The sequence below is a fragment of the Euleptes europaea genome, chromosome 17, assembly GCF_029931775.1.
Source record: "Euleptes europaea isolate rEulEur1 chromosome 17, rEulEur1.hap1, whole genome shotgun sequence".
In the NCBI taxonomy this organism is placed as follows: Eukaryota; Metazoa; Chordata; class Lepidosauria; order Squamata; family Sphaerodactylidae; genus Euleptes; species Euleptes europaea.
The window spans coordinates 11,195,511-11,217,593 of NC_079328.1; the positions used below are offsets into that span (position 1 = coordinate 11,195,511).

Here is a 22,083-nt window from a genome sequence, read left to right on the forward strand (position 1 = left end):
CAATTGCGGCCAGGAAAATGCTTTGGGGGCGCCGCAGCAGTGCCAAAGCCATGCCAGCCCCCTGGCTAGCAAAAGCTCAGGAATGGGCTGCCCATCAGTTAAAAAAAGGTTTAAGTTTGGTAGGGAAGTATTTTAATGGTTTGCTTTTTATATTGTGGTGATTTTAATTGTAAGCCACCTCAAGCAGGATTCTTAAGAGGCACCACAGAAATATTCTAAATAAAGAATTGCATATATTTCAATTTCCCCCCAAATTTCAATTTTTTTCTGGGGGGAAATAGGTTTTTCCCATGGCTTAAAAACTTCTGGAAATTTTTCATCTTTAGTGGCACCTTAAAGACTAACAACATTTATTCCTATATGAGCTTTCGTGAGTCATCCTTCAGAGATATGGAGACTAAACTGTGACTATTAATTAAGGGGGATTACAAGGGAGAGGAGGAGTTAAGGCACAGAGTGAAATGCATCATTAATCTTTCAAGTGTAAATATGTTGGGGGGGAAGAGATGGAGATAGGTAGATGTTTTCAACAACTACCCTAATACTACATAACTTTTTCGAACAGAGGCTCATATTTCCTCATTTTAGAGATAAATAATAATAATAGTAATAAAGCTGAGGGGATGCTTCTTGCCCCTGGATACCCAGGCAACAGAGGTGCCTAAACGTGCCTTTTGGCAACTTCAGCTAGTTCAAGAGTAGTGTCCTGCTCTTGGGGGGGCTGACCTGCCCAGTTCCATATGCATTAGTAACATACACACTGGATTACTGTAACATGTTCCACGTGGGATGGACTTTAAAAATGGTCCAGAAACTTCAACAGGTACAGACTGTAGCACCAAGGGTAACCATGAATATATGTACCTTCATTGGCTTCCAGTGTACTTCTCAGCTGAACTCATTGCACTGTTGATATCTTTGACAGCTTAAATGGCTCAACACCAGGACATCTGAAGGACTTTCACCCATATTTGTGACCCAAGATCAATATCCAGGGTCCAGCTCTCCATATTCATGTTCACAGGTATGAGATGGGTGAGAAAGCAGAATAGGGCTTTTTCTCTCATTGCACCCTTGTTCTGAAATTTGCTCCCCAAAGAAGTCTGCCCTGTTCCGTCTTTCTTGGTGTCACAGGAACTTGGGATTAACTAGGTGCATTTTATAGCTTTGCTGTTTCTGGATACAACAAGTGCTTCGTTTACTATGTTGTTTCATTTTATCCTTCCCTTCAAGGCAGCTAACATAATTAAACTTATTCTAACCCAAATAAGAGATTTGCATTGTATGCAAAAACGCAAACCCAGGCTGCTTCCCTACATGGATTCTTCCACATACGCCAGCAAGATGTCCTGATTTGTTTGCAGCAGCATCTCTACATGATCCATGTGGTTCCCACACTTTTCCCCTGATGAGGGAAACCTCCTTACATCCAGCTCATTGTGAACCTTAGGCTGGATGTGGGGAGAACATCCATGCAGATGTTCTGCCTGCAGCCAATATGGGGAAGGGGGCAGAGTTAAGTTCCACATTTCCTCCCATTCCCAGCCCTTCCAATATGCTACACGTGAAGCCAATTTTGAAACTCAGGAACAGGAGAGAAGAAAGTCTATAAGACAATATTGGGGGGATCCTGTTAAAAAGGGAGGAAAGCAGGGCTCTCTACAAGCTCTCTCAACTGCAGTTCATTAGTCCTTCTTAGATAAATTATAAAAAGCTAATGTAAATCTTAAGTCAAAGAACAGAAACTGAGTGAAAGACAAATTCACTCAATGTACATTGACAGGTGAGATAAATTTAGTGTTGAAGGCTAAATGTCTACCAGTCAAAATGACATGCTACAGATGCAAACAAGTTTCTTTAATTCCAGAGCAATTTCCCAGAAATTTCTTACTTTATGACAATGACATGAACAACATGCATGTGTATGTGCCATCAAATCACAGCTGACTTATGGCAACCCTGTAGTTTTTTCAAGGCAAGAGATGTTCAGAGGTGGTTTGCCATTGCCTGGCTCTGTGTGGACTGCAAGAGTTCTGACAGAACCTGGACTGGCCCAAGATCACCCAGCAGGCTTCATGTGAGGAGTGGGTAATCGAACTCAGTTCTCCAGATTACAGTCCACTGCTCTTAAACATTATACCACGCTGGCTTTCTTTTGTTAGATTCTCATCTGAAGACCAGCACATGAATGCTCATAAGACCATCATGCACCCAGGTAAAATTTTGCTGCAACAGCAGCATTCCCCGTGCCACACAGAAATGATACACTACAGTTCAGTTTATTCAACAAGCCGGAATTAGTGCAGCAACAAGTTTAACTACAGCCACACAACTGCTTGCAATGAAATACCAACATAATATTATTTAATCCCTAACAAATTCTGGTTGAGTACAATTTAATAACAGCTGTTTCCAGAGAAGGAAGTTTAAATTCCTTGGGAGAGTTAAGCATACTGGAAAAATACACAGGTACTAAATCATCATACAAAGCTTAATGTAGGAAATATGTTAATCTTGAGGGAAGGTTAGGGTGCATCAGTGGATGAATGTTATGTCTTGAATTATACAAATATTTTAATTAGCTTATTGAATTGTGAATCTGACCGGGGAAGCAGTTTAATCTGCTGCAGTAAAGACAAAAAAGGAGACTTGCAGCACCAGAAAGATTGAGGGTTGTCAACACTGTCAGCAGAGCTGTGCTAATGGAAAGAAACCTCTGCCTCCATCCAACAAATGACAAAGTTTCCCAAAACGCTGCTCCTGGGGACAAAAGGAGACCAAATCCTCCTTTCTCCACTGGCAAAAATGCCTTATGCCCACAGAATATAAGGGTTGGATCCAACCCTTAGAGGCATCTAATGATTTTGGCCAAGCTAGAGATGTAAAGTGCTGGAGGAATAGCCAGAAAAATTCAGAAACTCCACACGCTACCCCAAAGACTTCTTTCCAATTGGAAACTGTAGGCTGCACTAAAACAAAAACCTCATATGAAACATTTTTTTTTAAAATGGGTGAAAGGCTTTTTTTAAGAGTAGGTTTTACTCACTCAAAATGTGTAGTATTGCCGATAAACACACCATTTTAATATATATGTTTTAACTATATGTTGGTTATTTAATGTGAATAATTCTGGTTTCCCTAATACTAACTAAGCTATCAGCAGCTAGGCTGAAATGTGCTCTCCCTGGCAAGGCAGGAGGAAAACTGGAAGTTACAGGAGATTCACATCAGAGGACAGGAAGTCAGAAATTTAACTCCTGCCTCCCCGAGCAGCAGACAAGAATCACCCGAGCTTTTCAAGATGCCCTGTCCCCAGAGCGGGAAGGTCCCAGGTTCAATCCCTGGCATCTCCAGTTAAAGGGACGAGGCCAGTAGGTGATGTGAAAGACCTCTGCCTGAGACCTGGAGAGGCGATGCCGGTCTGAGTACACAATACTGACTTTGACGGACCAGGGGTCTGATTCAGTATAAGGAAGCTTCATGTGTTCATGTGTTCAATTTGCAAATAATATATTCAAGAATTCAGTGTTATGAAGTTTTATTTGATATCCAGTTACACTAGTAAGGAGCCCTGTGGCGCAGAGTGGTAAGCTGCAGTACTGCAGTCCAAGCTTTGCTCACGACCTGAGTTTGATCCTGACAGAAGTCGGTTTCAGGTAGCCAGCTCAAGGTTGACTCAGCCTTCCATCCTTCTGAGGTCGGTAAAATGAGTACCCAGCTTGCTGGGGGTAAAAGGAAGATGACTGGGGAAGGCACTGGCAAACCACCCCATAACAAAGTCTGCCTAGAAAACGTCGAGATGTGACGTCACCCCTGGGTCAGGAATGACCCGGTGCTTGCACAGGGGACCTTTACCTTTTACCCTAGTAGCCGTGTTGTGAATGTATTAGACCAGTGATGGCGAACCTTTTAGAGACTGAGTGCCCAAACTGCAACCCCAAACCCTCTTATATATCGCAAAGTGCCAACACGGCAATTTAACCTGAAGAATCCCCCTGAAGGAACCATGCAAAATAACAGTGGCGGGTTAGCTATGCACATGCTAATGGTTATGCAAACAGGAACAAAGGAGCAGGCGAGTGGGAGGGGTGGAATTTCTCCTTTTGCTTCGAGACCGTGAATAGGCAGTTTTAAATTCGCATTTTAAAAAAGAGCTTTTAGTGAACATCAAAACTGACCATGCATAAATGGCCAGGGTATCTGTTGTGGGGAGGGGAAGGTGATTGAAAGCCGGTTTGATTCTTCCTTAAGTGGTAGAGAAAGTCGGCATATAAAAACCAACTCTTCTTCAAAGTGAAACTTGATATTTGTAACTGAACCATCAGGGAAAGAGGTAAATGATTGGGGGAGAGACACCTGGCAACCCTAAGGCAAATATATGAAGCAAAACCTGCTCTATATTCAGAGGGTTCCGTCTGAAAAAAAACTCTGCAAGGGGGCTTATTGTTGAGTTCTGAGGATCTGGATGGGGAAAATGTGCATCTGAATGGCAAATCCAATGCAAAACCTCCCATTCATAAATGGCCAATAACCCCCCATGCAGAGTTTTGAATCAAACATTGCTTTCCCCACCCCCCACCCCGAGCCCCGACCTCCTCCTCGCCGCCCGCCTTGGCGCTGCCGGCCCTCGAGCGCGCATTCAAAACCCGGCCGCGCTGTGAGGGGAGGGGGAGGGTGGCGCTTTACCTCACACACCACCTCTCTTGTGTGTGTGTGTGTGGGGGGAATAAACCAGAAATGGGGCGGTGAGGAGAGGCTTCGTGGTCGACCTTTGGTGGGGGTGGAGCCTCCTCTGCCGGCATGCGGGTAAGTGGCTCGGGACGGGACCGAAAGTCCAGGCGGGCGAGGCAGCGACGGATGGAAGCGGTGGAGAGAGAGCCAGCCCGCTTCCCGAGGGACGGGGCGAGGAACCGGCAAGCCAGCAGCCAGGAAAAGACGGAGCGCAGAGACGCGGCGGCGCGCTGCCGCACCCCAGCTGTAGCCCCGCCGCCCGGTCGCGCCTGCGCCAGTCAGAGGACTTGGCTGGGGGCGTGGGGAGGAGGGCAGGATGTTTCAGCCCTAATAAGGTCTTGGGGGCGGGACATCCTGCCCTCCTCCCCACGCCCCCAGCCAAGTCCTCTGACTGGCGCAGGCGCGACCGGGCGGCGGGGCTACAGCTGGGGTGCGGCAGCGCGCCGCCGCGTCTCTGCGCTCCGTCTTTTCCTGGCTGCTGGCTTGCCGGTTCCTCGCCCCGTCCCTCGGGAAGCGGGCTGGCTCTCTCTCCACCGCTTCCATCCGTCGCTGCCTCGCCCGCCTGGACTTTCGGTCCCGTCCCGAGCCACTTACCCGCGTGCCGGCAGAGAGGGCTACGCGTGCCAGGTCGGGCACGCGTGCCATAGGTTCGCCAACACGGTATTAGACCATTTCTGTCCAAATAATTGTTTTTTGTTTACTATGCAATCTGTTTTCTAATTTCTATTTTTTTTTTACTTCCTAGATGGCAAATGTTAAGATACATGTGCTAAAGCAGCATAGGATGCAGCAGTATGCAGCTCTCTCTAAAAGTGGGTATATTTGTAATTTAGCATTTAAATTGCATAAATATGCCAAATAGCAGTTTTATATGCTAAGTTATAAATGAATCATGTATGTCATTAAAGTATTAAAATATATCTAGGTTTGACAGGAAAATAAGTATTGCACATATGTCCATTTCCACCAAGGTTTCTAATTCCCCCCTTCCTCGGAAAAAAAAGAGTTCTTCCCCATGGCTTCTATTCTATCCCTTGAAAGCTTATGCTATAAACTGTTCATTTTTTAAATGCCACGCAACTCTTTTGTGAATCTGAAGATTCTTACTGATTAGTTGGTCTGCCTAGCTTTGCAGTTTATTTATAAACATCAACACTAACTTTCCATTGTATTAATGACTGTTAATTATTTAATGTTACCATCGTCTCCAGCCTTGACCACATTTGCACTATCTTCAAGGTGGAAAGAGACCCTATTTATATATACATATTTACACACCACTGTAATTTTATGAATAAGAGCAACAGTTTAACCAGCTAGTTAATTTTTTTGCAGTACAGGGTTGAATATAACTTGTAATATAGTCTCATTTTGATGTCACATCTGATTGAGCTGCTCTTTAAACTGTTCCCTATCCGAATATTACTTTAGTGCACTACAGCCATCTTCGTGTAGGGCCCAACAAATTCCAGGTGCCAGGCTGCCATGTAGCCTAGAAATTTCATTGTCGCACTACTAAGTTTAGCAAGGATTTTAGTGTAGCATTTCCTGGAAATTCTCAGTTCAAGTGCACAGATTTTGCATCAGAATATTTTATTCTATGACATAAAAATAAATGTGGATGAAGTTCTTTTTATTGCTTGTTTATAGGTTGACTTTACACCATTCAGTGGTGGTAAATGAATTCATTTCTTAACTAGTTACTTGCCATACTATCTCCAATTCCTGGCTTGCATACTGCATATTTTCACAATTACCAACACCAATTCATTATCTTTATGCTGCAACCAACCATGAGCCACTTATAGCTAGACATGAACTTTCATGGCAACCTGCGTATGCTCTATCACACTACTACTTCACAAGCCTTTATCACGCTTAAAGAATAAATTCATGTTCACTTTTAGGAAATGTGTTTCATAATAAACTGTTTTGTTTCAGGCAATTTCAAGTATACTATTCTGATGTCCCCAAACTCACTTCCAGTATAATTTAAACTCAGTATAATTTAAATTCAGAATCGCTGCTACTATGTCTTCTATTTACTTTTTCTGGAGGTCTCTTAAAAAGTTCTGTTCTAGACACCTATCACAGTTGCATCCAACCCTTCACCAAGCTCAGAACGTTTCCATCTTTCCCCTCCTGCTGCAACCCAATGCACCCTTCATAACACTGGCCTCAGGTTCAGGGGACCTGAGGAACAGTGCAAGATATAATATGAGGGTCTACAATGGGAAGGGAAATCAGTAAAAATCAGGCCACCCCCTCCCCCTCCACTAGCAAAAGCAACTTTCTGCTGATGGACCCAGACCCTTGGATACAACCCCATCGATTCCAGTTTTTAGCTTCAGGTTCCTGTGTGATCACACAATGTGGTAACATTTGTTTTAAGTAATTGTTCTCCCCTCAAAAGATATTGCATAATTAAAAAAGAAAAAGACTACCTGCTGCTTCCAGCAAGGCTTCTAGCCTTGCTTGAGTTTCCGGATCCACTGTTCGTAGGTCTGCTCCTTCAGCAGCACTTGACAAAAATATCTCTGATGTTGTTTTGAGCACTGGGTTATCCAGATCTTCTTGGTCCAAAATAAATGACTCAACCTATATAGAGAAATAGAAGTTATTATTCCTGATGCATTTTAACAATTTACCATAAACCACAGTAAATCTGGAGGTGCTATGCTAAGGCTACATATTTGACAGCTGTTTCATGGATATGATTTCCAGGATAAACATTAAAGCTTGAGATTTCAGGTCGAGCTACTAGTTGAATACAATTAGTCAGATTTAATAGCATAAACTGTACTATTCTACACCAGCATTGCAGACATAATGCAGATCACCACCTGCAACCCTGCTGAACTTGCTGGTCCTCCTTGGCGATGCAGGACCCATGAACCCTTCACACTGACATCATACAGGCGATATAACCATTAGGACAAACCGTCTGGCTCCCAAACAACATCCCATACTCCAGGCTGATAATTTCTGAGGGAAAATTAATCTGCAGAAAAGCAGTTTTAATAAGTGCGTTTTTATCCTTCATCCCAGGACACAAAACAAAAAGACAAACTTTCTTAGAACTAACGACACATCTTTATCCAGGTTACCAAGCACAGAATTAATATTTCCAAGTTCAGGGCGTCCATTCAGTAATGAGAAATGGGATTATTTTAAACTATAAACATTGCATGTTTGGCCATTCTGTGCTTGAATACTCTCGGAGATCAGTTTCACAGCTGAAGTTCCAACACTCTCCTAATCTAGATGTTAAATCTGTCTTGGCAGTCTGCAAGGTCTACAGCAACTAACACAATTAAAGCAAGAAAATATTTCAGAATGAGTAAAGGTCAAAGGCCACTTAGGGATGCTGACACTTTGAGACAGGACATACCAAAAATGAGTTTAGAGAAGAGACTGCTTTCACGGCTTTAGATAAGGGGCAGATGGTAGGGAGAAACAGGACCCCCTTTTCAGAGATATCTTTGATAGGTTTTGTGCTTGTGAGGCTGCAATGCAAACATCCCTGTTCTTAGAAAAGTAATATCTGACTAGCACAGAAATCATTCTTATTAGAAAAAACCATCAGGCTGTCAAACAGCAATCTCCCTAGCATACTACAAAAAGGAAGAACTGTACTCATACTTCAAACACTGAAGAACTGTTGGCTCCAGAACAGGCAATTCCTTAGGAAAAACTAGCTTTGAGTATTCAAATGTAGCAAGGTGATGACCATAAATATAATTTTGAATGCCCTGCCTTGAACAGCAATTTGAAAGTAAAAAGAATAAATGTGCAATCATTGCCATTTTCTGTGTAAGAACTGTGAAATGGACACACACAGTTAAATTGGATGGAAGTCCTCTTGGCAGGAAGGGAGGGCTTCCTCATTCAACAGGGACTGTTCCTCTGATTTGCTTTGGAAGAACCTGTTATCTTGTCATGCTAATAATAAAGCATTTTTAATCAAATTAGTTTCTGAAGCAGAAGTTCCAAAGCAAGTCTTTGTCTACTGCTTGCAGCCCACTCTGCAGCCATCTCCTACTGCAAGAAATCCTCCACAGGCACATTGGATGGACTTCAATTTCACATACAGCGTCTGTCCACCAATTGTGTGTTTAAGAAGGGATATTATAGTTTGCTAATAAGTGAACCTAATGTGTTTTTATTCTTCCAAGCAGTATATGGTATGACTTTCTCCAAGTCATCTGGGAGGGTATGACTGCATATGTGCTGCTTGCTATACAATCTTCTTTCCCACAGCACCACCATATATGTACTTACACCCCCCTTTTCCATCATAAACTGTAGTGAGGATTTTGTTATAAAAATTTATTTCAATGCAGATGGGGGGGAGAGAAGTCTTGGTGATACTTAGGGTCCTTCCAGCTCCACAGTGCTATGGTCCTTCAATGGCAAGGATTTCCGCTCTCATCATTATAGGAAGTGGGATGAGAGTTCTACTCCCATCCCTAAAGGAGGTAGCAGCACAATATCAGTTTGGAACAAACCTGGTGCTGCACCTGCCCTCTTCCAACTATAGTGTTGGACACTGTGAGAGCAACTGTTGCTAAGGTCAAGAGGAGATGACAATTTCAGCTCTGGAGAAGAGCTCAATCTCAGTTGGGAAAGAGGGATGGGCCACAGGGCTTCACCAGGGAAAAGACCACTTTAAACCACTACATACAGATTATGGGCTGATGGTCATCAAAGCCCTCATTGCCCAGTTCTACACTCCAAATCTAGGTTTCCAACTAACTCTGCAATACCTCCATGCCACTAACACATTCAGTTGCCTTATGAGGCTGAGACTCATGCAGACTTTGATTTCTTCACACTCCCTGAAAACAGGTCACCCAAAAGGCATTTCAGGCTCTACCTTTATTGCTTAGCATGAAGGAAAATCAGTAAATTCCTAGGGAAGTAGAAGTAAACAAGTACGTCGGAACACGTACAGGCCTTAAAGAGAAGAAAGCTGCTTCCTTGGCCTACTGAAAATAAAGGATGGACCTGAGTTTAAAATAAAGTGGGCAAGTGTCATAAAACATTTATATAGCACTTTTGAGCATTTAACTCTCAAACTGCACTTTGGGTGAGTTATCTACTCCAACAAGATTTTGCTAAAATACCAGAATGCAGAGAAAAGTGGCACTAGAGTCTTTTCTTCTTAGGGCATTCTCCTGTAAACAATGTCCCCAAAAGTAGAAAAGGGCAAGAGTCCAGTAGCACCTTAAAGACTAACAAAAATATTTTCTGGTAGGGTATTTTTGTTAGTCTTTAAGGTGCTACTGGACTCTTGCCCTTTTCTACTAGTGCAGACAGACTAACACGGCTACCCACTGTGAATTAATGTCCCCAAAGTACCGCCACTTACATTTTTCTTTCTGCAAACAGAAAAATCATGTGGTAAAAAAATAACTTCTGCCAATGGGGTAGTTTTTTTTCTATAGCCCATTTATTGGGATAGGAAGAAACACCCCATGAGTTTTTTTCATAAACACTGCTCCAGGAAAGCCTTTTAAGTTGCTCTTCATGACAAACTGATGTCCATTCGTAATATTTGCCTCAAATCAGAGGTATGGTCTTGGGGTGGAAAATATAACCCAAAGCACAAAAATGCTAGAAATTATTAATTTTAGATGTTCTTAGGTGCTTGCCTTTAAAATTCATGGTCCCATTCATTATTTCCCTAGTATTTTCTGCAATTATTTTATTGTAGTGCCTCTTGCAGATCTCTCAACAAAGGTACAAAGCTTATCACTGCATATCAGAGGATTTTGTTTTGTGACAAAAATGCATGTGGATGACTCTCTTTTCATCCGGTGTTTATATGTTAACTTTATATATACTTATTATTCAGCAAGACATGATGCACACTCAAGGATAGATATGATATGGGCTAGTAAATCTATTTTTACGCAATTACGTAAAATTCAAATTGTACCAAGAACTTTTTCTGATCACAATCCAATTACATTTGAATGGAACAATAAACAAGCATTTAGATGGCGATTAAATGATAAACTTTTAAAGGATAACAAGATTCAAAAAGAACTACCGGACCTAATTAAAGATTTTTTTGAACTCAATCTTAATGGGGAAACTTCTCTAAATACAGTTTGGGATGCATTCAAAGCTGTTCTAAGAGGATTCATGATACAGAAACACACGGCGTGGAAGAAAACCCAACTACAACTCACCAATAATATACTCTGGGATTTACAAAATTTGGAGCAAAAACTGGTTATGGCTCTATATGAAGAAGAGAAAAATGACATACAAATGAAGATCTCTGTATCTAAACACCAACTAAATTTGATAATAATGGAGGAAATGAACAAAAATTTAAAATCTGCTAAACAAAAATACTTTGAACATGCTAATAAACCTGGAAAATTTTTAGCAACCCAACTGAAAGATTCATTTCAAAAGAAGATTATAACCAAAATTCAATCCGCTAAAGGACCAGTTTATACAACTACGGATATACAAAAAGAATTTGTTTCATTCTATACTAAGTTATAGCAGAAAGAAAATATCTCAAAAAAGAAAATAGACAAGTTTTTAAATTCAATACAGATGAATGTCCTTTCAAAGCCCCAACAAGAATGGATAGATGCTCCAATTACAAAGGAGGAACTACAAGAAGCAATAATGAAACAAAAAACGGATAAGACACCAGGACCAGATGGAATTACTGCACTATTTTATAAAACATTCAGTGACAATTCAGTGAATTTTTTTGTATTACTTTGTAATACAATTTTGGATAAGGGAGCATCCCCAGAGACTTGGTCACATGCATTTATATCGTTGATACCTAAGGAAGGAAGAGATCCAGAAAAAACTTCAAACTATAGACCTATCTCGCTGTTAAATGTGGATTATAAGATCTATGCTTCGGTCTTATCGAATAGGATAAAGCATTTTATTAAGGACCTTATACATGAAGACCAAGCAGGTTTTGTTCCAGGAAGGCAAATTAAAGATAAGAGTTTTATTAGACTCATTGGAATATTATGACCAGAATATTCAACAAACGGCGGCCTTTGTATTCTTGGATGCAGAGAAAGCTTTTGATATGGTCTCCTGGGATTTTATGAAAAAGATATTGGAAAAATTAAATTTTGGAGACCGCTTCTTGAGAGGTATATCGGCCATATACACATCCAAACAGGCAAAAATTTTGGTGAATGAATCGATGTCTGATAATTGTTCAATCAAGAAAGGAACTAGACAGGGATGTCCCCTGTCTCCATTACTATTTTTGTTGTTGTTGGAATCACTATGTTGTAAGCTAAGGAGTATGGAGGGCATTCACGGATTAAAAATTAAAAAACATGAATTTAAACTGAGAGCTTTTGCGGATGACCTTCTGTTAATTTTGGAGAACCCAACACAATCAATGAAGATATTGCTGGAAACTTTGGACGACTTTGGAAGTGTATCGGGGTTTAAAGTTAACCAAGAAAAAACAAAGACAATATTTAAGAATTTACCAGAAATGGAACAGCAGGAATTTATATCACATACAGGTTGGGACAAGGCTAATAAGGTCAAATATTTGGGAATCTGGATCTCTGCGAAGAAGAATTGATAACTAATAACTATCTTAAATTATGGGATAAAATAAAAACGAACATGATCATTTGGTCAAATAAAAAGCTGTCACTTTTGGGACGTATATCAACAGTCCAAATGAATATTTTACCAAGGATGCTTTTCTTATTCCAAAATCTGCCTATAATATCACATGTTAAATATTTTGATACTTGGAGGAAAGACGTATTAAATTTCATCTGGCAAGGGAAAAAGCCGAGGATTGCTTACAAACACTTGGTGGACTCTAAAGTTAGAGGACGTTTAGCATTACCTAATTTTCAACTTTATGCTGAAGCGGCCGCTTTAGTATGGCTAAAGGACTAGATGAACTTATCTAACTTGCGTTTGTTAGATCTTGAAGGTTTTAACAATATAAGTGGATGGCATGGCTATTTGTGGTATGGGAAAATTAAGATACAAGCATCATTTCGTAACCATATAATCAGGTCCTCCTTATTTCATACTTGGATGAGATATAAACATATTCTTGAACCAGTAACACCGATGTGGATATCACCTCAAGAAATGTTGACATTACGCCCACTTAGATTGGACAAATTTATCACCTACCAAGAGTTAATTAACTGGGAAGGGAAAAAAAGCTCACTAAAAGACTTTCAGCTACTTAAAGACGATTTACAATGGCTTCAATATTATCAAATTAAATCAGTATTTACACAAGATATGAAGAATGGATTTTCTAAAGAGAAATCGCCTTTTCACAGGATGTTATTAGATAATAACACTCAACTGATTTCTAAAATGTATAATCTTCTTTTAACAATTTATTGTGAGCAGGAAATAATTAAACCAACAATGATTAACTGGGCTCAAACTGTGGGACATGATATTGCTTTAAATAAATGGGAAAGATTATGGGTGAAAGACCTGAAAGGAATAAATGCGCAGTCAATTCGAGAAAATATATATAAAATGATGTATAGATGGCATTTAACACCTAAGAAGATTGCAAGGATTTATAAAGTGACATCCCCTAAATGTTGGAAATGTAATAAAGAAGTTGGTTCTTTTTATCATATGTGGTGGACTTGTGATAAAGCTAAGGATTTTTGGGATATGATTTATAATGAATTAAGACTAATAGTACAAAAAAATATACCCAAAACACCAGAAATGATGCTATTAAGCATGATACCTGATGACTTGTTAATTCAAAGGACTTTTTTGATCTATGCGACAACAGCTGCAAGATTGCTCTATGCAGCAAAATGGAAAGGGGCAGACACCCCTGGGAAAGAAGACTGGATTATGAAAATGTTTGAACTGGTGGAAATGGCAAAACCTACAGCCACTTTAAACCAAAAGGACAATGTTCAATTTATGGGGGAATGGGAGGCTTGGATGAAATATTGTGAATATGAACTAGGACTGGGAAAAATGGAAGAGTACCTTTTAATCTGATCTAGATGACATTGCTAATATAAAGAAGTGTAATTAATTATATTAACAGAATATTGTGATTGAAATTTAACTGAGATATAAGAGTAATTAAGATCAGACTATATCACGACGGGATAGAATACTTTATTAAGAGGCGGACGGAGGTGATGGGGAAGTCAACAAATTTTCCTTTGTTTTTTTATTTTATTAAGTACTTAAATAATTATAACAACATTACTTATGACTTAATTTTCTATATTACTTTTATTGTTGTTTGTTAACATGGAAAATTTATATTATAAAAACCAATAAAATTTTCAAAAAAAAACTTTATATCATTTAATGGTGATAAATGAATTCATTTCTTAGCGAGCTGCTTCCTATGATAGCTCTAACATTCAATTAAATTGAGTTTTTTAAACAAATAATGAAATGATGAGAAACTGGTAACCCTTTCTATTGTTACTGTATGTGTTGCTGTCTACATAATACACTATTTGTTTACGGCTGAATTTGTTTTTTCTTCCTCCAAGTTTCATTCTTTTCCTGCCTCTCACATGACAAAATAAAGATAGCATAGGGCACAGCAGACTGCAGCTCTGTCTGAAATATTGGGTACAATGGTAATTTTGCTTATGAAATACCATGGCATTTATAATTTCAAATTCCGTATGTATGTCAAGTAGTACAATTTTATATTCTGACAGCCCATTCCTGAGGTGGGGGGCTAAAAGTGGTCTGGAGGCAGCATGACCCCACTGCCAGTAAGTGGCCTTTTATCACGGAATAAGAGGAACTTACGCTGGCGGCAGGGGCAGTTCCGTCAATGCCTGAGTGCCGCGGAGCTACATACTGCTCCTCCGACGCAGCAGTCTCTCCGGGACCTAAATCCCAGAAGAGAAATGCGGCACCAGCATTGGGGGGGGGGCGTTCCCAGGGGGCGGAGCTGATGGTAGTCAGCTTCCAAATCCCCTCCAGCCCGGGAATACTCCCTTGAACAACAGTGTTGTTGCGCCAGGTTTTTCCTGGCACAGCATTGCTGTTTTCTATGGGAGGGGAGGGAAGTCCCATTTTTTAAAACTGTTTTTGAAAGGGAGACGGGGAACCTCTTTGGAGGCGCTGTGGAAGTGCCACGGCTATGTTGTCCCTACCCGCCGCAAGGCTCAGGATTGAGCTGTGAGTTACAAATTATACACTTGTGTTTTTTAAGCATTAGTTAGGTTTGACAGGAAATTAAGTACTATATTTCACTTTCCCCAAAAATATACCCCCTCCAAGAAAAAAAATGAGGGAAAACAACATTTTCTTGCAGCTTCTAAACGTCTGGAAATTTTACATCTATAGCAGAAACCAGACCATATGGTCATTAAAATACAATACAAAACCCTGAAGGCTGAAAAATGAGTCTGGCTCCTACATTTTTCGGCTGGCTACTAGGGTCCAAGAAAATGTGTGAAGGCCTGCACTCAGTAATACTTGCAGTGACCTAAAGGTTGGCCAGTATTATGGAGAAGTGCCATTATCTCACAGTAAGTCTGCCTAGTTAAGTTCATGGCTGAAGCAGCTTTGGAGGTACCTCTCCTCCTGCTCTTAGTCACTACTATGCTACCAGCAGCAGCTGCCACCAGTGAACATGTACATGTCCAGGGATAGGAGAATAAAAGTACACTGAAGAATGGTAGAGGAGCAGGCTTGTTTGAATTTACGTTGCAGGACAGCATATTAAAACACGAATTCCCCTGCACTAAAAAATGTGAGGCTGGCCTGATGAGCTAGGAATGGTGCTGCAGTCTATCTCTGTGCAGGCACATCACAGGCACCCCCAGAATATATGGATTCTCTGTGCTGTTCATATACATCCCCCCTCCCACCACGGCATGAATTTACTAGTGTGCTACAAGTGTACATTTCTCATCAGAAACTTTCTAAATTTAAGTGAGAGAATCTCTCATAATACGTTTGATATTATTCATTGTCACTGATTAATCCCCCCCAAAAAAACAAGACACAGTGACAAGTTCCAGGATCCAACACAGATGTAACATTTCTCCCCCAATTAGATATTAAGAGTGAACCTTCAATTAATACTGGTGTTCATAACATTCTACCACATTTGATTTGGATCCAAAATTTCTGGCAAGAGATGCTGCAAATTCAATGCATTACATGTACTTTCACTTGTCTTGGTGCCATCACAACAAAGCTGCACTCTGGAATAGTGGAATGCTACACAAATCTGTTCTTATCTAACTGAATAATCTTCTCCATCAACCACTTCATTCTGACATGAGCTCTTCTAAAACGCAACAGAGTGGATCTCCCAAGCAGTGCTGGCAGTGATGTGGGTTTTCTGATAAAAAATTCTGGAAATTTTTCTTATTCAAATTTAAATAAATAATTTAAATATTTATATAATGTCAGCAAAAGGAGGCAAATACACCATGTACAAGTACTGGGGTTTATCCATGATTCATGTCCCATATTTAGTCCATCTAACATGATTTGCAGCACAACAGCCTTGACAACTATAGCTAAACAGACTATATTTATAATACGTGGGGCAAACATTTTTCCATAGAAATATATAGCATTGGAAAATTTTCTACCCCACATCATTGAATGCTGACAGCCAGAAGAATACCCTTTCCACACAGGAAGTGAATAATGGGTGAGTTGTCTCCATCCTCATTCCCACTATGTTCACTTTGGAATAAGCTCAGGAAAAAAAAGATGGGTGGGGAGAGACCAGATTGTCTCTCCAACCTCCCACTCCATTTTTTAAGTTCTACCCCATGTGCTACTGATGATGTCAGAGGGAGCAAAGACAGGGCACAGAGACCGTTACGTTAAGAGATCCCACCATCCAAACCACAGGCTTATAAGGAATATACTTTAAAAAAAAAGAAAATACAGAACTACATATAGAATTGCAAACATGATACATGCTGGAGGGCACACAGAATCAAGGGGGAGAAGGCAACAATGCAAGTAGTTCCCCCCCACCCAAGATTTTGTAAAATATCAAGAGCATGAGCAAGCCAATTTCTCTTCCCCAGCTATTTTTTTCACTTTCAACACTCAACTGTTCTCAGTAAAGAATCACGGTGGAAAAATTTCTATTTCCAAACATTCATTGATGATTCCATCGCCAATACAATACTAGGCAAAACTGGCAGTTTCAAAATTGTAATAAATATATTTCACGTGACTACTGCCAGGAATTGTGTGAGAGAAAACATTTTAAAAGTCATTTACCTAATTGGCTGTATAGGTCAAATCAAAACCAGAGCTAAAATTCTTGATTATACATCTCCTCTCCCACAATGTAATCACCAATCTGATATAGAACTCTGCAGTAATGATGGAGACAAGTAAAACTGAGGTAGCCCAGGGATCTCTGTGGAAAACTGAACTCTGTGGTGGACAATACAGCCATGAGATATCACACAGTTCTTTGGATGTGCTAAAATTGGTGAGTGAACAGTTTTCATAGATGTTTTTTCCCCTTTAAATTTAAGGAAAGTACATGCTATATTGTTATGAAATTCTACAGGTATTACTATGATATAAACAATTTTCACATAAAGCTTTGAATCTGTTTCAATGTAACAGTTAAACCACATTTGCTTAATTTTTCCTAATCAAATATTTCAGCTCTAATATAGGTTGCTGTTAAGACAAAATTGATGAGGTACTTTTGAAATCTGGTTTATTCGGTTTATTAAAGATACAGTAGAATAAATGTTCAATGGTATGTTCTATTTAAGGCACTGGACCCCTCCCCCAAAAAAACTCACATCACTGGCTCTCTGTATTGGTGTAGTGATGGGTTGTTGGTGTAGTGGTTAAGAGCAGTGGATAATCGGGTTTGATTCCCACTCCTTCACATCAGCGGCAGGCTCTAATTAGGAGAACCATCTTTGCTTCCCCACTCCTACAAACGAAGCCTGCTGGGTGACCTTGGGCTAGTCACAGTTCTCTCCAAACTCTCTCAGCCCCACCTACCTCACAAGGTGTCGTGGGGAGGGGAAGGCAATTGTAAGCCACTTTGAGACTCTTTAAAGGTAGAGAAAAAGAGGGGCAAAGACCAACTCTTCTTCTTCTATACTCAGCCTTCATCAGGCTATGGGGAGGGGTTATGATGCCACTTTTTCCCGCATATCGGGAGAGATTAAGTACAGAGAAATCAAACATTGTCTCTGAGTAGTCTTGTTTCACTGCTTTTGAGTTCAAGTTCTGCGCTGTTGCTATTAAAATACGCAGAGCTTTATCAGAGAATGATTGCTAGAATATTTTACAATTTTATCAATTTTAATGTGATAATTCTATCCAGGGGTTGCTTTTATTGACCTTACACCTTTATATGTACGGGAAGTCTGTGATTCTGCGGTGCAAAACTATTGTATCTGGAAATTTTGATGTGCTGGCATGTGATTGGTCAGTCAACCGTATTAATAAACTTGACTTGACACTGCTTTTGTGACTGGCATGAGCCACCCACTTTACTAAATATGTTAGATACACTCAGCAACTGATGGTGATACTGAGTTTTTAATATATTTGACCATACGCTACAACTCTGAAATGCGGTATGCGTACGCAAAAGCACCTTCATTACTAGATGAAATTGAAAAGGCCATCTTGCTACATTTTTACCTCAAAAGATCCAAGATTTACTCCAAAATGTACTGGATACTTTCATATCAGAGTGCAAAATGAAATCTAGTACATACCTAGAGCAATGCACATTGACTGTAAGAGAAGCCTGTACACCTTCCCCATTAAGAGCACCCTAAGTGGTTACAGTATGTTCAGACCATAGGGAGAGCTGCAATTTGGTACAAACACTGCCCAAGTGATAGAGATTAATACACAACAGTCACAACTTAGGTACTAAGGCTTTCCTCAGAGGGCAGCAATTCATCACAGAGTCAAGCTATACATGTGACAGAATACTCAAGGAAGAATTCCATTGCCCTTTCATACACTTGAATCAACATGGGACTTGAAGGAAAGTTGTGAGCTTCAGGGTTACATAATGACAGCTGGGAACCTAAGTGAAAACTGCAGAGATATGGGGACTGTCACCTTCAAACCCTTTGACTGGGGAAGGAGCTTAAGCTTAAAATGCAATCTGCATTAGTATACAAACACAAAAGGGAACTGGGCTTCAATCCCCCCCACCAATCGGTGAGTGGATATAAGGATTGTGGAGTTCTTTCCACAACATTCAACAAGCTAAAAATTGATAGTGTCCCAATAATGAGTGAAACCTGCCTTTTTTAGTCACTCCTATGGAAATTAGGAGATTAACATACTTGTTAAAAGAGGCCCACATTCCAGAAGAAAAAGAATTTTCTGGCATATGTGCTCATCCTTCACTTGAAGCAGCCTCAGGATATTGTGTGTGTGTGTGTGTGTGTGGTGAAACAGCCAGCAGCAATCCAAGCCTACTAGAATAAATCACATATGTTGAACTGTTTCACTTGCTTTAACAGTGCATCTAACCCAGCATCCTGCTTCATGCAGTGGCCAATCACATGCTTTGGAGGGCCAAATGAACAAGGCATGCAGGCTGAGGCAGTCTCCTGCTGCTGCCTTCCAGCACTGGCATCCAGAGGTAAGCTGCCTGTGAATATGAAGGCTCTTTTCAGTCACCATGGCTAGTAGCCATTAATGAACCTCTCCTGCATGAATATGTCTAATCTCCTTTTTAAACTATCTATGCTCATGGCCATTATTACTTCCACTGGCAGTGAATTCCACAGTTTCATTACTCATTGAGTAAAGTATTTTTTTTTGTCTGTCCTGAACCTATTTGTCAACAACTTCACAGGATGCTCCTGAGTTCTAGTATTATAGGACAGTGAGAAGCAGTAATACCCCTATTACTGTAAAAATCATGTTATATTTACTCAAAGTCAGCCAAGATCACAAAGAACAAACTGAGCAATGTTTTGTCTTTGATGTTTGGAGGAAAAAAAGGATAAAAAATGAGACAGTAAATACCTGTACCTGCAGAGGTTAAGCAAACATTGAGTTGTAAATCTATTTACTATTATTTTTGTTGCAGTCATAACTCATCAATGGCTTCATGATGCAGGTACATACATAAGCAACGGGTCGAATCTTGCCAATCCTTTCCATGAACTCGGGGGGCAACACCCCCTGTTTTTTCTGGTGGTCCCCTCTACCCCACCCAGCAGCATTTTGGGGGGATTTTGGGCTGCAATAGGAGGGGAAGAAGTAGCGAATATATCAGTGATGTAGGTTCTCTGGAAAAATCTAAATGTGATTCAAATTTAAATAAATAATTTAAACATTTAAATTTAAATGTTTGCAAAATAGCAATATTAGCAAAAGGCAAGATCCCACATTTAGCCCATCAAACATGTCTGATTTGCAGCACAACAGCCCTGATAACTATAGACAGACTATTTTTATATATGCTAGATCAGTGATGGCGAACCTTTTAGAGACCGAGTGCCCAAACTGCAACCAAAAACCCACTTATTTATCGCCGAGTGCCAATGCGGCAATTTAACCTGAATACCACCCCCAGAGGGGGCCCAGAGGGAGAGGCTAGGGTTGCCAAGTTCCTCTTCGCCATGAGTGGGAGGTTTTTGGGGTGGCGCCTGAGGAGGGCGGGGTTTGGGGAAGGACTTCAGTGCCATAGAGTCCAATTGCCAAAGTGGCAATTTTTTCCAGAGGAACTGATCTCTATTGGTTGGAGATCACTTGTAATAGCAGGAGATCTCCAGCTAGTGCCTGGAGATTGGCAACTAGTTCCTTAGTGTTTTCTCTCTACACATCAAGACAAATGGAAAGGTGTTTGAAGGATGGCTTGTGGGCACTTCAAAGGTGGAATAGGACTGCACACCCCTCCGCCCGCACAGACCCAGAGGGCGCCGGAGAAGCCGCTGGAGGGAATGAAGGAAGGAAAGAAGGGAAGGGAGAAGGAAAGGGAAGGAAGGGAGGGAGAGAAAGAAAGAAAAAGAGAGAGAAAGGGAGAAGGAAATGGAGCAAGGAAGAGAAAGAAAAGTAGGGAAAGAAAAGGACAGAGGGAGACAGAAAAAGAAAGAGGCCATTTATGCATGGGAGGTTTTGCCTTGGATTTGCCACTCGGTGGGGCGTGGCGGCGGCGGCAGGCTTGTGAGAGGCGAGCAGGGTAGGGCAGAGGACGCCTCCTTCGCACCCACCGGCCAGCCGCGCCCCTCCACCCGCACAGGCCCAGAGGGCGCCGGAGAAGCCGCCAGCCATGCCGAGTGTGAGCGCTCAGCTTCTGTTCCCCGCTCTCCCACCCACCTGGCCGGCCATGCACGTTCCAGTGGCGGCAATGGCGGCAGCTTCTGTGGGAGAGTCCGGGGGCCACCGCCAATCATGTCGGAGGTTCCCCACCCCTGGGCTACAGCCTCCCCCATCCGGGGCAGGGCAGAGCCGGAAAGGCCAGCGACTTGGAGGAACCGCGCGTGCCGGCAGAGAGGGCTACGAGTGCCGGAAGTGGCACCCGTGCCATAGGTTCGCCAACACGGTGCTAGATGGAAAACTTTCCACAGAAAAATATAACATTGGAAATTTTTCTGGAAGGTTTTTGCCCAACATCGCACATCTAGCAGCAGGGATTTTTGGTAGGTTCCAAATCATTGAGTGCCTTTTTAATTAGTGTCCGCCTTGACCTTTCCCACGTTTAACATCAGTGATATTTCTACTTCGCATAGTTTAACTCTTCACTTGGCCAAGGTGTACTTCTGATTGTATTTTGGGGCTATGCATGGCTGTTTTTGATTTTTGGGCAATTCCCCCCCCCCCACACACACACACAATTTTAAAAAATGCTACCGGAATAAAATCAGGAACTGAAAATGATAATACAGTTAGTGTACCTTGAAGCCTTCAATATTACACTGCAAGAACAGGTGATGTTCAGTAAGGTAGAGCCAAATACTAACAAAAACATAATGCCATGTTGTATAAAGTATCAGGTAGCTCACTTAGCATGCTATGAATTGAGTACACATATTTCATTCTAATATGGAAAATCCCTACATCAAGCCCAAAGAAAGAAAAGCACCTACAAGATCAATTATAATAGTGGGATAATTATAAAAATATTCTAAACTATTGCAGACAAAACAATGTCAATTAACCATGCTTATGCAACCAGGAACAAGCTGAGAAATAATGTACTCCCTCCTCACTGTGCATGTTCCCCAACTCTTCCCCTGCTAGCTTTAAGCATGGTTAAATGTTACTGTGGCACTGCTACTGACTCCAGGTAAGGCTAGCCAAGGGTTCCCTCTCAACCAAGCTATGAGGGCAGCTGAGTTCAGGTTACTGTTAAGAACACTTAAA

General features: G+C 41.0%; 1 protein-coding gene across 8 annotated transcripts in view; it reads right to left on the bottom strand.

The window, feature by feature from the left end:
- The window catches only part of ANKHD1 (ankyrin repeat and KH domain containing 1), a 125,878-nt gene that overhangs the window by 98,034 nt on the left and 5,761 nt on the right, over positions 1 to 22,083 (bottom strand). For all 8 annotated transcript variants that reach the window (XM_056862630.1, XM_056862628.1, XM_056862625.1 and 5 more), the window contains exon 2: positions 7,176 to 7,329. In XM_056862630.1, the coding sequence (XP_056718608.1) occupies positions 7,176 to 7,329 (154 nt within the window). The remainder of the gene's footprint in view (positions 1 to 7,175; positions 7,330 to 22,083) is intronic.